Source organism: Fusarium venenatum, assembly GCF_020744135.1.
Source record: "Fusarium venenatum strain MPI-CAGE-CH-0201 chromosome Unknown EDB82scaffold_1, whole genome shotgun sequence".
NCBI lineage: Eukaryota > Fungi > Ascomycota > Sordariomycetes > Hypocreales > Nectriaceae > Fusarium > Fusarium venenatum.
The window spans coordinates 4,372,296-4,386,242 of record NW_027072129.1 but is presented as its reverse complement, the minus strand read 5'-3'; the positions used below and the strand labels follow the sequence as shown (position 1 = coordinate 4,386,242).

Sequence of the window (13,947 nt, the reverse complement as noted above, 5' to 3'; positions counted from 1 at the left end):
CTGACAAGACTTTATGCAACACCAAAACAACTCGTTATCTGAATTGGGATTGTACTCGCACCGACAGATACCCACGGGGTTCGGACTAGGCCCTGTACCATCATCCCCGAGCCCGAAATACTGACCGACCCCGACCCGAAAGGCGACGGTCATCAATCATCAGAGCAAGCATCATTGAAACAGCAGGAACTACCTTGTGTACCTATGGGCAACATGTAATGTCAAATAATGGACTAGAAACAACACATTAATCTTTACTTGATCACTGCGGTTCAGTCGGCTTTCTTGAATTGAGTTTCTCGAAACTACCAATCTCACTGACCAACTAGCCTATTGTTTCACTGAAAATGGCTGCCCCTACAGTAGCTGTCGTAGGCCTGGGCGCACTGGGCCTTGTCACCCTCAAGAATCTTCGAGAGGAAGGCTTCGACGCGGTGGGGCTCGATCGCAATGACTACGTTGGAGGTCTCTGGCATTTTGACGAAGGAGACAAGCTGACTGTGATGAGAAGTGAATTTATTACCCGTCCATATTTAGTGATATTCTAATAATTTGAACAGCTACACTCTCTAACGGTTCGAAGCAGCGAGGATGCTTTACAGATTTCCCATTCCCTAAAGGTATACTGGCGTTAGTGGGGGTAATCGCTAATTGACACATGGACTGACTCTACCCAGACAGCCCCGACTTTATTCCTGCTGAGGGTATTGATAAATACCTTCGAGACTATGCCAAACACTTTGGACTCTTAAAACATTGTCGACTTCGCACCAGCTTCCATGGTGCTAGATATGACGAGAAGCAGCAGAAATGGCGCCTGTCCCTGTCCACGCCTGAATCTCCAGAGCCTCATATGGAGTGGTTCGACAAGGTTGTTTTTGCTATGGGAGCAGACCAGATACCTTCCAGACCTAAGATTGAGGGCATTGAAAAGTTCAAAGGTTTTGTAGAACACTCCATGACATTTAAGAAGTAAGTCGAGTCGCCCTGGGTAATGCATCCTTTTCTGACACTATAACAGTCCCGAGGTACTCGCCGGGAAAAAGGTCATGATTCTGGGCTTCGGCAACACTGCAGCCGACATGGCAACTGAGTTGGCTCCCATTGCTGACCAGGTCTACCTAGCACACCGACACGGTGCCATAATTGTAAGTAATACTTTAAATCTACTCCTGTGAAGCAATGGGAAACTAATTGCAAAATACAGGTACCCAGATGGGTCAAAGGCAAGCCGGTAGACCATGTACGAACCTATCGCAAGTATGTGATGCTCAACATGATGAACCGCTACACACCGAGTCTCTGGGAGAAAACAATGAATAGCGTCATCGGAAAGCTTGTTCACAATACCTTTGATCTCAAGCCGGAGTGGCGCTTTGACCCTGCCCCATCAATCACCAACCAACGTCCTCTTGTCAACGACGAATTGATCCCATATTTACAGAAGGGCTCTATCGTCAGCACACACGGACTCGCTCGTGTTGTCGATGAGAACACAGTCGAGACAAGCGATGGCCAACAGTATGAAGTCGACGCTATTCTGTTTTGTACAGGTTTCACTGTGGATTACTCAGTCGTGGGTATGGACGCAGATCCGTGTCGTGCCACAACCACAGATTGGCAGAAGTCTCGAGGCTTCACGGGTCGTCCTCTTCCCAGACTGTACCAAAATATCTTCAGTCTCGACCACCCAAAGACTCTCGCTTTTATCGGTCATTTGTCCTTTATGAACCCCGCCTTCTTCATGTTTGACCTTGCCAGCATGGCAGTCGCACAGCTATGGAAAGATCCCTCAGGCTTCCCATCTCAAGCCGAGATGAACAAACAAGTTGATGATCAGCATGCCTGGGTCATTGATCTCGCTAAGAAGGGCCCTGTTACGCCTTCCATTGTCAAACCATCGGAGTGGATGGAATGGGTTGATCGAGTAATCGGCTCTGGTTTGCCAGAACATCTCGGGTACACTATGAAGGGATGGAACTTTTGGTTGCGCGATCGCAAGTTTTGCAACATTCTCATGGACGGTCTACTCAGCCCCCATGCCTACCGTGTGTTCCCCGGCAAGCGAAAGACTTGGCCAGGAGCGAGAGATGCCATCATTGCTATGAACGCTGATCGGGAGGCGAGGTTTGGACCTATGGATTAAGATGTTTGTTGCGTAAATGATTGGGAGATAGAATGAGGGCGAAGAGTTATTAGTAACGAGGTATCATGTAGTTATGGTAGGACACAGATGTTTATAGGTACCTAGATATCAATTGCAGAAACTACGGGTAAATGTATCGTTCATTTTGACTTCAGCTGTTGTAGTGTTCTTTGCGCGCTGATAGAGTCAAATAAAGGAACAATCTTGTTAGTCTAAAGCTCTCGTCTTACTTGACTTGTGGCTGCCTGTACTTGGAATAATTCCTCGGCACAGCCGCCTACAAACACACAATGGATCTTGAGGTACAAGTACCAGAAAAAAATGATGATGATGATGACAAGGTGTTTTGGAACGTTCTGTTTTGACTAACTAGATAGACTATGAAGAATTACTACTCGCTTCATCTGAAAGCCACCCTTGTAGAACCTGAATCAAGCCCCGGATTAAAGCCTCCCAGCGCGAGTCACTGGCTGACTTTTCCCCCGCATCCTTCTTGGGGCCAACGCTAGGAGAGACTGCTAGTAATGGACATTGCTTCTGTACTGAACCCTGTTGCCGTCCACTCTCCAATTCTGGCAGCGTGCCAGGCATAAAGCCCCGCTGATCAGGTCCGTACTCAGGTGGAATCTGCGGCCAAACGTCGATACCGTCAAGAATCGCAACAGCCATGCCACCAGCCAAATGTGTTTCGATATGACAGTGGAAAAGCCAGGGTCCAGGATTTGTGACCTGGTACCGCAGCACGATCCACGCGGAACCATCAAAAGAGGTTACAAAAGTATCCCTCCACTTGGGGGTTTCAAGATCAAAGTTATCTGGCTCGGCAGCAATGGCTTCTTCAACGGAGGAATAGTTCCAAATTCCCAGCCCAGAACCAATCTGCCATGTCTTTCCCGTATGCTTATGCATCATGTGCGGGAATTCCTGTGGTTGACCTGGTAGTGAGCCAACCTGGAGCACCAGATCAACCCAGCTTCCATTCTTTGTGCGAATGACAAGACCTTCATCCATAGCGTCTGCTGAATGAGGATCATACAGAAGAGGACCATATGCGCTACGGTCTTCCTCGTACATCCCATGTCCAGACATGGTATACTGCCAAGCGCTTTTCCATCTATGCGTTGAAAGCACATGCATTGCATCTGCCTTGCGAGCTGGCGGATTTGGCGGATATGGGGGAAGATGATCGCGGTCGAGTGTAATGACTCCATCTTTGGTGCTGTTCTGGCCGCCGTAGTCAATCACTCCCTGACTCTCGCCGCCTTGAACACCTCCCTTGTATCGAAGTGTAGCGAATGCTGAGATGACTTGAGTGAGACCACTGTCTGCGATACGGATAGTATAGTCTTTTGCTGGTTTGTCAAGCTTGATCATGACGGCATATCGCTCTCCCGCATACATGTGTACTGTATCGACGCGCTGTGGGACGATGTAGTGTCCGTCAACTTCGTACACCCACATGTCATGTTCGTCAACAGAAAAGACGATGGTCTTGAATGTTGCACCTCCGATAAAATTGAGGCTGACCCATTTGTCTGCTGGATCAACGACTATAGTCTCGTTGACACCTTCAGCTGGTGTGCAGCCGTGTTGTAGGTGTAGTGGGATCGTCTCAGGTTTTCCAGTAGTCAAATATGGGCCTTGAGTCGACCTCATAAACGGAAAGCACCTTGAACTGTCAGCTATTTATTACTGGGTAGATCTGACTTCACATACCCCTTGTCATTGACTTGTCGAGGATACAGCCCGTACTTCATGTACGTGCTGGTGTGGTTAATCAACATGTCGACATCTGGACAATACAGACTACCCTTTCCGTTTACAAGGATACTATCTGAGCAGCTATAATAGTGATTAGTTGAGCCGTGACATCTTCTAGGTACTAGAAACTTACAAAATAGCCATTCCGGAGCTCTCCTCAGCAGCCATGTACTCCCAAGACATGAAGCGGGTCCAGTCAGACACCATGACCAGTTTAGGATCGACCACTGCACGCTTCATTGCATCGATATCATCCTGTTCTTTGCTAATTAAATGCCACGGTGCAGGGGTATCTGGCTTTCGCCTGGCGGACTTCTCAGCATAAATTACGGTGGCTTCTACTCGCTCCGAACGCACCTAATGAAGATTGGCCCGTAAAGACCATCAAGAACAGTAGCCCGTGAGTGAGAATGGTACCAATGTGTTCCTGCTGGCGAGGCTTTGAATCGATAGATGAAGCTTTGGCCCATCTCTATTGGCTTCTGGGACATGCCTGGGGTCCCATCTGACCAAGGTGTGCCGAGCATCCTGATACAGTCAACTCATCTATACTCAATATCGCTATGACTCTTCTGACTTACTCAAGTCCATGCCAGTGAACAGTAGTATTGAACGGCATTCTATTGTGAACCATGACCTCAATGTCATCATCTTCGTCGCAGAGAATCGTTGGCCCTGGAAATTGGCCATTGATCTTGATCATATTTCTCTCTTGGCCGTTGGGTGCTCCTGGTTCCCAAGTAATGGTCCAGTCCTTCTTCACGAGGGCGCTGGCCACGAGTGTTGAGAAGACGCATGTTAGCAAAAGCGATATTAGATGTGGGGAAGTACGCATATTTTCGCGCTGTCAGATGAATCAGATCAAAAATTGAGCAAACTTCTCCAACTGCAAGTATTGATCTCAGGATCTACTTTTCTTATTCAATTCGTTGCTACTCCGCATATTCGTATATCTTGGATTGCATTGTGCTGCAGTCAACCAGAGGGTGGCGATTACAATCCCGAGTTAGCGACGCTTATCTCGGGGTCATGCATCGGGCCCCGATACCCCACCCCGTGCTGCGGACCGAAGGGTCGGGTTCAAGAGCTTGGCAAACAGTAGATTGCCATGTTTTATATGCCCTCATCGATATCAGTCGTACGAAGCTATACAATCTGTGGGCAAACCTTCGGTGACAATGGCCAAGCAGAAACCCTCGTTATGGAGAGCGCTCCGAGCGCTTGCCTTCATTGTATCAATCCCTCTACTCATACAGTACCTTGTCCTCAAATGGTACAGCACGTCACAAGTTACACCCACGCCAGCGCTACATGAAGCTCATCACGAGACAAATCTCACAGTTTGGGAGGTCTTGAGTAACGATGACCGCGTTTCCAAATTTGTCGAGATTGTGGGCAAATTGCCTGACATCGTCCGGGGTCTCTCAGCACCACAGGCTCGCTTCACTGTATATGCCCCTGTAAATGAGGCCTTTGACTCGTTCTATTTCCCACCCGATCCGCCACCATTCTTTGGCTTGTTTATCGCTGGATGCCATATGGGGCCTGGGCCAATACCAGCTGAGCGCCTTCCGACAATGGGCACAGTTTCGTCCTTTGTCAATGGAGACATATTCTTCACTTATAAGCAGCGAATTAGTGTACAGCAGGACAACAGTGGGCTTACACTGAATCAGGCGGCTCGACTGCTCCCATTGAACAAATCGCAGTCAATCGCCGTCAACGGGTTTATTCATCATATTGACACTGTATTGGAGCTCCCCAACTCGACTGCTCATGCTCTTCGTACCCGACCAGAATTATCAAGACTGCGACGGGGTCTAGAGGCATCGAAGTTGTCCGAAAGTATTTACGACACTAACGCGCACGTATCTCAAACGATCTTCGCCCCAACCAATGTTGCATTTGATCGTCTTGGGAAAACGGCAAACAAGTTCCTATTCAGTCATGGAGGTAGACCTTATCTTCGAGCTCTACTAAAATACCATGTCGTGGCCAACAAAACACTATTCAGTGACTCTTATTGGCCTCATGGTGGAGCTAAATTGGTGGATCTAAGTCAACCAGAGATGAAAGACTCTCATCAGGTGAGCAAAGACAATCAGAATTCTCAATTGAACTCAAGGCTAACCAGACCTCTTGCAGTTTGATCTACCGACATTGCACAGTAACCTCAGTATGAAGGTTGAGAGTCGAAAGGTTCATAAGAAGTGGCATCTGAATGTCTTAAAAGGCCAACTGGTTGAAGGCAAGAGCCACGATTATGTTTCAATCTCAACACCTGATATCATCCTCATGGATGGAGTCATTCATCTCATCGACTCGATCTTGTTACCTCCGGCTGTCTCGCAGCAAAAAGAGATGTCTTGGCTAAGTCGACTTACATCGTTATTTGGGTACGGAAAGCAAAGTATTGAGGACTTGGTAGACTTACTGGGTCCTTACATTGATGAAACTTGATGTTACAGGGTTATAAGTTCCAGTATGTTCATATAGCCTCTATGTTCCGGGTAATGGATATTAGTATGGTACATATAATCACATAGGGTAACCCCTAGGGCGGCTTAACATAGTCAAAGCAGTTGGAGTTGTTGATACGAATTCCATGAGGAAATGCGAGTAACTAGTTTTATATGTAGTGAACTAAATCTCTTATTACATTCTAATCATCACCATCACTATAGTAATGGTTCACCCAAGGTTGACTATCCTCACTTCCATAAGCACTTCCACCATAGTCTAGATATCCCTGAGTATATGGCGGAGCAGGGAACTTGCCACGGATCTCATCTGCATCACCAAACACCCAAACGGTGGCCATACCCATGACCTGATGCTGTGCAATATGACAATGCATCATCCAGGCACCAATGTTTTCTTCTGTGATGCGAATTCGCCAAGCTCTCCAACCGGCGGTGTGATGCGGAACACCCTTCACCGCATATCTGTAGAGATTTGTCGAGTCTCGGAGAACAGGGGTGAAATTGTCGAAGTGTGCCTCATTCTCAGTCGCGTTGTAGGTACCGTTACCAGCACCTAGATCATAGACATGGTATCCATGGACATGCATGGGATGGAAGTCCCAGCCGCCTGTAGGACCGTTGTTGTTCTCCCAGACTATGTCTAATACTTCACCGACCTTGGCAGGAAATGCCTTGGTTTCCGGATCAAATCCATGATGTTCCAGGGCAAGGGTATAGTTGGGGGTCGTGCCATTCTCATAGACCTGAATGAGATACGGGACTTGGTGATGCTCAGCTTGGACATTTTCTTTCCAAGGTAGGCCATTTTGGCTATTCTTCTGTTAGTAAAGTTTGACATAATCGTACACAATTGTAACTTACGCCCAGGCTACTGTGCCATTCAAAGTTCCATTCTCATAGGCACCAGTCGTGAGAATCTGATTGACTTGAATAGTAACAGTTCTCGTAACCTCTGATAACCTTGGGAATTCTCGGTTGTTCTTTTCTGATAAACCCTCAAGAGCATATTCGAGGTAGTCAGTAGTACTGTTGGACAGCTCGATAGGTGTGGTCTTGGGAAGTGATTTTGGGAGATGTTGGCCCTCATCACACCGGTACTTGAGCAAAGCGTAACCACTGATGACTTGAGGTCGATCGCGACTTTCGTACCGGATCCAGTACTGCGACTTGTCACCTCCACAGGCCTCTTCCGAGGTTTTGGTTTTGATGAGATAACTAAAGCGCTGACCGGATGAAACCTGAATATGATCGATATGAGCAGGTTTTGTATAAGACCCGTCAGCCTCAATCACTGTAAAATTTTCGTGATCGTCAATCCCCAGCTTGATCATAGACAACGCCGTAGCGCTAATAAATCGAAGTCGGTAGACTTTGCCTGGGTCAACGTGAATGACATGAGGCATACAGCTCGAGTCCGTTGCATCATAGAAACTCTTGTTGCCACTGTTCCCATTGATAGTTATAGCCTGAGGCTCTCCAGACCACTTGAATGGATCTGCCAGCAGGCCTTCTTCTATCACTTCATCCTCAGCAGCGTAGTTGTCTCCCACGATAAGAGGGATGTCTCCATCGTACTTATACTCTGGCTTCACGGCGTCTCGGACAATCAAAGCTCCATGAGCAGTCAAGATCTGGAAGCCGACATGCGAATGGTAAAAGTAAGATCCTGCGTCTCCCAGTTGTGGCCTAATCTCATAGTCGAAGAATTGCCCGGCTGGGATGGGCCATTGGCTCACAAGGGGAGTACCGTCAGAGAAGGGTGCGGCTCGCTGACTCAGACCATGCCAATGCTTATGTTGTCAGCTTTGAAGAGAATTGTAAATGCGTGCAAGCTTACAACTGTGACGTTGTTGTCAGGAATTTTATTGTAGACTCGAATCCAGGTCGTTTGTTCCTCTTGCAGGTAGATTGTCGGTCCGGGATAGGTGCCGTTGAACGTGACCGACGATCTTGACTTGCAGTTGATCTTAATATCACCCAGAGTAGCTTCTAGAACGTAGTCAGGCTTGAACGTATCATCGTGCACTTTGGATTTGGCCAATACTCCCGCCAGGAATGGCAACAAGGCCAGGAAACGAAAGAGCATCTTGTTGGTAGTGGTATGAATGCCGAAGAAAATTGAAATTTTCACAGCGAGGCATGGTTAATATAAACATCTTGTTTGGTTTCAATCATGTTACATAGGCAGGGATTGATATGTTAGGGTCGAGGTACTGTCACCCAACAAGCTTTCAGCCCGGCCGTCCGGCAACATCGGGGTGAGCACTAACGCATGATCATGCAAAAGTAGACAGTAGCTTTACCAAAAAAAGCAACGTACCAAGATAATGACGTCCACGATCGCCGTCTTTAGCCAGGCCACGGGGCTCAGACAAGGCACAAAGCCAACGGCCTTGTCCATATGTTTTAGAGCGAGGGATCAGAAGGATTCAAACTCCAGATGGTAAGCTGGGGATATGCCACAGCTCAGGGTGATAGGCGCCTCGTGTAGCCAGTTCAGGTTAGACAATGTCCACGTCATGCACATTGATTGGCAAAATTAGGGGGCTGTAACTTTATCTAGGCGCTATCTTTGACAACTGCCAACTGCCGAGTTGGACGATCTCACTTTCATCAATTGAAGAGTGAGGAGAGTCTCTGGTCGTATTGGACAGACTAGTTTTCTGTTCTTTTCAGCACCCGGTGTCTATAATTTCGGAATTGTTGTGCTACTATTCGGTGCACTCAATAAGTAGTGCATGGCACACTCTACACAATTTTCATTAGCGCATTAATGTTATCGTCCGAGTGATTGTACAGGGTAAGAACGCCATGTTTTGTATTTAGCGACGCGAGTAAACAAACTACATGGCTGTTTATGCAACGGTGACCCTATCGTTGGTCAAAAATTTGAATGTTAATTAATATACATTTAGAATAGTCTGCGACACTGTTAATGGAAACGCGTCCCAGTTTCGAAGTAGAGGTAGATACGCGTTTGTAGTAACACAACTCTAGACTTTTCGACTCTTCACTAAAATTGCTCGAATTATCGTTGCATCGTCCCACGACAATCTACAACCTTTTGATCAACTTCCCACTTAGAGTCATTCGAGAAACTATAACAAGCAAAGTAGCAAGAGATCCAACACCTGCTGCATAGAAAATAGCCGCTCTGTACGGCTCAATAGAAGATGCTTCTGATGCGTGCTGTGAGTCAATCAGAATACCAGCAATAGGCGCACCCATCAAGTATCCAGGAGTCCAGAAAGAGGTCATCAAGCTAATTGATGCTGCTGCGGATCCTGGAGCAAGTGTCGCCACTGCTGTCGGCAATGCCACGAAAAAGCTCCCATTTGCACAACCGTTGATGATTGCAAAGACAAAAAGTGGCGGCAACGACGAGCTGACAGGCCAGATGGCTAGCATAGACACGCTGTTGATCGAAGCTGCCAGAGCCAACGCATTGAAAGCGCCAATCTTATCACAAATCCAGCCTCCAGCAAATCGTCCAACTGCTGTCGATGCACCGAATCCTGCTACTAATCCAGCACCTGTTGAGGCAGATAGGCCGATGGATCTAGCAAAGACAGGTAGAAAAAATGGAGGAACGAACAGGGCGAACACTCCAACAGCTCCCGCCATAGCCAGTGTGAGGAAAGACATGCTCTTCAATTGTGACCAGTCAAATCGAGACGTCGAGCTGTTGCGAACAAAGTCCTTCAGGAACAATGCGGAGGGAATTCCTGTTGCCAGGATAGAGAAACCAAGAATTCTAAAAGTCCATTGCAGTCCGACTTTGCTGATCATGGCTTGGGTCGCCAACGGGAGGACTGTGGCCCCCACACCACCTCCTGCTTTGACTATTCCGTTTGCTGTGCCGAGTTTGCTGCTGAACCATTGCACGGGTAGCGTGTTCGTAGCTGTGTACAACAGCGATGTTGACAGGCCAACAAGTAGTCCAGCTACACAGAACAAGCCTGCGAGATGCTCTAGAGTAAAACTGGTGATGATTAAGCCGGCGCCGAAGAGTATAGTCGCTGTCAGACTAGTGAGTCGGATGCCGAATTGCCTTGATAATCTGACCGAGGCCAAGCCAAAAGCAACCATGCATGCCATGTATAAGCTGCCAACGAAGGTGATGGTGCGGATGTTTGTATGCAACCGAGGTGATTGAACAATGGCTGCTTGCAAGACACCCCAAGCTGTAGTGTAACCATTGATCCAGAATAGAAGAATGAAGCAGGAAGCTACTATGGTCCAGCCATAGCCACCATCGGGAATGGCGCTTGTCGCATGGTCAGGAACCTCATCCTCCACTAAAGGGTTGCCATTTGAATAGTCTGTCGTGGCTGGAACAATGATTGGCATTTCGATGGACTCACTCTGGTGCGTCAGTACGCCAGGACTGGGCGATTGCATTTTATTTGTGATTGTGCCTGTCGAAGTCATCGTCTTTTATGTGTTTCAATTAATGTAGCAGCGGTATATAGCAAACAATTTTGAGAGTTCTCCAGGTCTTTATAATAGACTTGGTTCCCAGACTTGGGTTGAATGTACAAGCCATTCGCAACGTCATCTGACAAGACAAAGGTCAGATGAAGGGCGCGCCTCCAGGGCGTGTTTTGGGAGCCTTCGTCATATTGCAAGTAAGACATTAACCAGCTTCTGAATTAGGGAAAGCGTGTCTTATGGTTCCTAACAAGCTCTTCTATAATCCAGTCTTCGTGCTGTGCTATTTTACTCGAAATAATTACAATGGATTCCCACAGGTTAGACTTGCCCATAATACCTAACCTTTGTTAACTCATCCAGATCAGATAGCAAATGCTGGAGACAGTGGGCGGGCTGTGACACCATTTTACAAATCCAGTAACGCCCATTTCCCTTTACATCGAGCTATGCCTATTACGCCCAGGCCATCCTGATGGCGGGGTAGCCTAACTGCTTGCATACCTGCTGTGACTTTCGGCTTGCTGCCTCTTAACCATATTTGTATTTTGAGATGAATAACCTCAACTCAATGATCATCAAGTACCTTAATTGCGAGTTCGAAACCCTGTTGACGGGAGCCAATAATCTATGTGAAGAACACGAGATTCAAAAAATGTTAACGGGTAACGTCATGTCAATGCTGCCTACGACAACGTATGTACGTTTGGACGTATTGATACGTGTGATCCTGGAAATATATTGCCAAAACGGACCTTGATGCCAAAATCTCACAGTCTATACCACTGACAACAGATTCCCGGGTTCCCTGATCATGATGGATCGAATTGATAACGGGGTAGTATTTGACACATACTGCTGGGTCGTGCCTCTTCAGCGCTGGCCTCAATGATCCCAATCAGCTTGCTGGGAATTTACTGACCTCCCAATGAGGCTGTGAGCTACAGAGTACGCAATCTTAGAGAGCGCGATCTGCCACTCTGCAGTACTCTGCAAGATGAAAAGTCTGCAAACGGCTCTTCGAAACTTACCAGATATGGGGAACGAAGAAGAGGTACTGGCAAAGGAACCAGGGTTTTTCATGACAGGGAAATTGATTATGTGTAAGATCACTTACTCATAGCATTGATTTTTTTAATTAATGAATCTCCCCGGGTGGTTCCCGACACTATCGCTTGCCTTGAGGCATGCATCGTGAGCCCACTCATAGCAGATATAAGACTGACTAAACAGACAACAACAGGCTGACTAAGTCCCTGAATAATCACCAAACAACATCACTAAGCCTTGTATTCCTGAAATTATTCAGCCTGATCCCACATTAATCAAGTAACAAACTAATAGTAAATGTAACTATACGAGAATTGCGTTATCTCTGGTTGTTCTTGAAGCATAATTACCAGACTGGCACAATAATAGGTATATAATACGCCATCACAACTACTGTTTCTAGAACGGCGCCTGTTCACTCATCCTTCTAAATTGCATACCAAACCCTCAAACTGCCAGGATGTTAAAGTCATTAGTTACTCTTTGCTTCGTTCCAGTTTTGGGGCTGGCGCACTCTCTCCCAGCCAAGACAATCGGACAATTATCCCTTGGTACTTGGCTTGAGAATATTGCTGTCCGCTCCAATGGCGACTTGTTGGCTACAGAACTCTGGCCCACAGCCAGTGTTTACACTGTCATTGATCCATCATCCTGCCGTGGAGGACTAGAAGAACTGGTCACGATTCCATCGATCCAAGGCATCCTGGGTATCACCGAGCTACCTCCGATTCCTGGCAAGCCAGAGACATTTATCTTTGTCGGCAGTAACGCAACGGGACTTAGTCAGTTAATCCCAGGTACATTCAAAGCTTTTGCCCTGGAGTTTCACCATAAAAAGAACCAAGCCAAGGTCAAGGTCAAGAAGATCAGCGATATGACAGAGACAAGCACTTTCCTCAATGGCGTAGAGGCAATTCCGGGAGCCCCCAATGCAGTGCTTGTCTCTGATTCAGTGAAAGGTTTCGTTGGTCGTCTCGATATATCGACAGGTATCTTTGATGACGCCGCCTTTACGTTCGACGAGATGGCTCCAATCGCTGCCAACGCCTTTGGCATCAACGGAATCAAGATCCGCCATAACTACCTCTACTTTTCCAACTCCAACGCCGTCAAAATCTACCGAACGGCCATCACAGGAGCTGGATTTCCAGTCAAGGGGTCCAAGCCACAACTTGTTGCCGACTTATCCAAGCTTGTGGGCTTCCTCGACGACTTTGCATTTGACTCGCAAGGGAACATTTACGCGGCGAGTAACTCGGATAACTCTATTGTATTCGTGGATGCTAAGTCTGGAAAGTCGCGAATCGTGGTTGGTGGTGTCAACGAGATGACAGTTGCTGGCTCAACTGCTGTGGCATTTGGCCGTACAAAGAAAGATAGGGATACTTTCTACGTGTCAACTGGCGGTGGACTGTTCAAACCCGTTGGCGGAACGAAGACAGAAGGAGCCAAAGTCGTCGCTGCGAAGGTTTAGAGTGCCATAAGTTGGCTGGTAAGACGCATTTTGTTATACTTACAGCTATATAAAAATTTATATCCGGCTGATGAGTTATTCAGTTCAAGATACACAACTTAATTATAAGGTTTATTCTATCTTGGACTAAATGAGTGGTACCCCTCTAAAACCTTTAGCCATCACCCTACACCTGTTGCCGTCGTCTCAACCACTCATTGTATGCCTCAACACATGACCAACAATACTGCCAATTTAGTACTTTGGTCACTTCGCTTTCAGTGCACTCGGCATCTGAGCAGCGGTCGTTGATGTCCCGCGATCGAGATCGTGCGGTTCTGCACCTTCTAATGTCCCACTCCCCAGAGAGCCAACGTCCACACCGAACGCAGACATTGTTTGTATGTATGAGATGACACATTTATTTATATGTTACAGAATGATATGCTTGAAGTAGGTTACTGTATTTCGGGAACTGATGGTATTGATAAAACCACGACAAGATGCTTCGAGTATTCTAAAAGAAGGATTTAGAATGGCCAGGGACTAACACGCCTCTTATACTTCGATCTGAGTGTGATTCACGCCATGGCTTCGGAAGTGGACTACTGAATCAACGATCA

At 47.1% G+C, this 13,947-nt stretch overlaps 6 protein-coding genes across 6 annotated transcripts; 3 read left to right on the top strand and 3 right to left on the bottom strand.

The window, feature by feature from the left end:
* Positions 1–347: 347 nt before the first annotated feature.
* On the top strand, positions 348–2,274 carry EDB82DRAFT_532545 (flavin monooxygenase-like protein; the record flags this gene model as incomplete). The annotated part of the gene is made up of 5 exons (XM_025730838.2): positions 348–510; positions 561–620; positions 678–972; positions 1,022–1,148; positions 1,208–2,274. The coding sequence occupies 5 exons, from the start codon at positions 348–350 to the stop codon at positions 2,144–2,146; spliced, it is 1,584 nt and encodes a 527-aa protein (XP_025589923.1). The 3' UTR covers positions 2,147–2,274.
* A 215-nt stretch (positions 2,275–2,489) lies between these two features.
* Positions 2,490–4,877, bottom strand: EDB82DRAFT_486295 (multicopper oxidase-domain-containing protein). The gene is made up of 5 exons (XM_065608268.1): positions 4,489–4,877; positions 4,265–4,435; positions 4,041–4,211; positions 3,863–3,988; positions 2,490–3,815 (listed from the first exon to the last, which is right to left on the bottom strand). Exons 1-5 carry the CDS (start codon positions 4,740–4,742, stop codon positions 2,525–2,527), a joined length of 2,013 nt encoding a protein of 670 aa, XP_065465541.1. The 5' UTR covers positions 4,743–4,877; the 3' UTR covers positions 2,490–2,524.
* A 171-nt stretch (positions 4,878–5,048) lies between these two features.
* On the top strand, positions 5,049–6,529 carry EDB82DRAFT_486293 (FAS1 domain-containing protein). The gene is made up of 2 exons (XM_025730840.2): positions 5,049–5,994; positions 6,053–6,529. Exons 1-2 carry the CDS (start codon positions 5,086–5,088, stop codon positions 6,365–6,367), a joined length of 1,224 nt encoding a protein of 407 aa, XP_025589925.1. The 5' UTR covers positions 5,049–5,085; the 3' UTR covers positions 6,368–6,529.
* On the bottom strand, positions 6,314–8,476 carry EDB82DRAFT_550553 (Cupredoxin; the record flags this gene model as incomplete). Its single annotated transcript, XM_025730841.2, has 3 exons — positions 6,314–7,200; positions 7,252–8,180; positions 8,228–8,476. 3 exons carry the CDS (start codon positions 8,474–8,476, stop codon positions 6,570–6,572), a joined length of 1,809 nt encoding a protein of 602 aa, XP_025589926.1. The 3' UTR covers positions 6,314–6,569.
* Positions 8,477–9,198: 722 nt separating this feature from the next.
* Positions 9,199–10,909, bottom strand: EDB82DRAFT_486290 (major facilitator superfamily domain-containing protein). Its single transcript, XM_025730842.2, has one exon. It carries the CDS (start codon positions 10,819–10,821, stop codon positions 9,445–9,447), a length of 1,377 nt encoding a protein of 458 aa, XP_025589927.2. The 5' UTR covers positions 10,822–10,909; the 3' UTR covers positions 9,199–9,444.
* A 1,382-nt stretch (positions 10,910–12,291) lies between these two features.
* EDB82DRAFT_550550 (uncharacterized protein) lies at positions 12,292–13,345 on the top strand (the record flags this gene model as incomplete). The annotated part of the gene is made up of 1 exon (XM_025730844.2): positions 12,292–13,345. The coding sequence occupies exon 1, from the start codon at positions 12,332–12,334 to the stop codon at positions 13,343–13,345; it is 1,014 nt and encodes a 337-aa protein (XP_025589928.1). The 5' UTR covers positions 12,292–12,331.
* Positions 13,346–13,947: the final 602 nt, after the last annotated feature.

Coding starts and splice junctions, on each gene's coding strand:
- EDB82DRAFT_486295 (XM_065608268.1), bottom strand. CDS start 4,742: ATGCGTACTTCCCCACATCTAATATCGCTTTTGCTAACATGCGTCTTC. Junction 3,989..4,040: donor AGCTCCGGAATGGCTATTTT/GTAAGTTTCTAG, acceptor TCACTATTATAG/CTGCTCAGATAGTATCCTTG. Junction 3,816..3,862: donor CGACAAGTCAATGACAAGGG/GTATGTGAAGTC, acceptor TGACAGTTCAAG/GTGCTTTCCGTTTATGAGGT.
- EDB82DRAFT_486290 (XM_025730842.2), bottom strand. CDS start 10,821: ATGACTTCGACAGGCACAATCACAAATAAAATGCAATCGCCCAGTCCT.
- EDB82DRAFT_486293 (XM_025730840.2), top strand. CDS start 5,086: ATGGCCAAGCAGAAACCCTCGTTATGGAGAGCGCTCCGAGCGCTTGCC. Junction 5,995..6,052: donor AGATGAAAGACTCTCATCAG/GTGAGCAAAGAC, acceptor GACCTCTTGCAG/TTTGATCTACCGACATTGCA.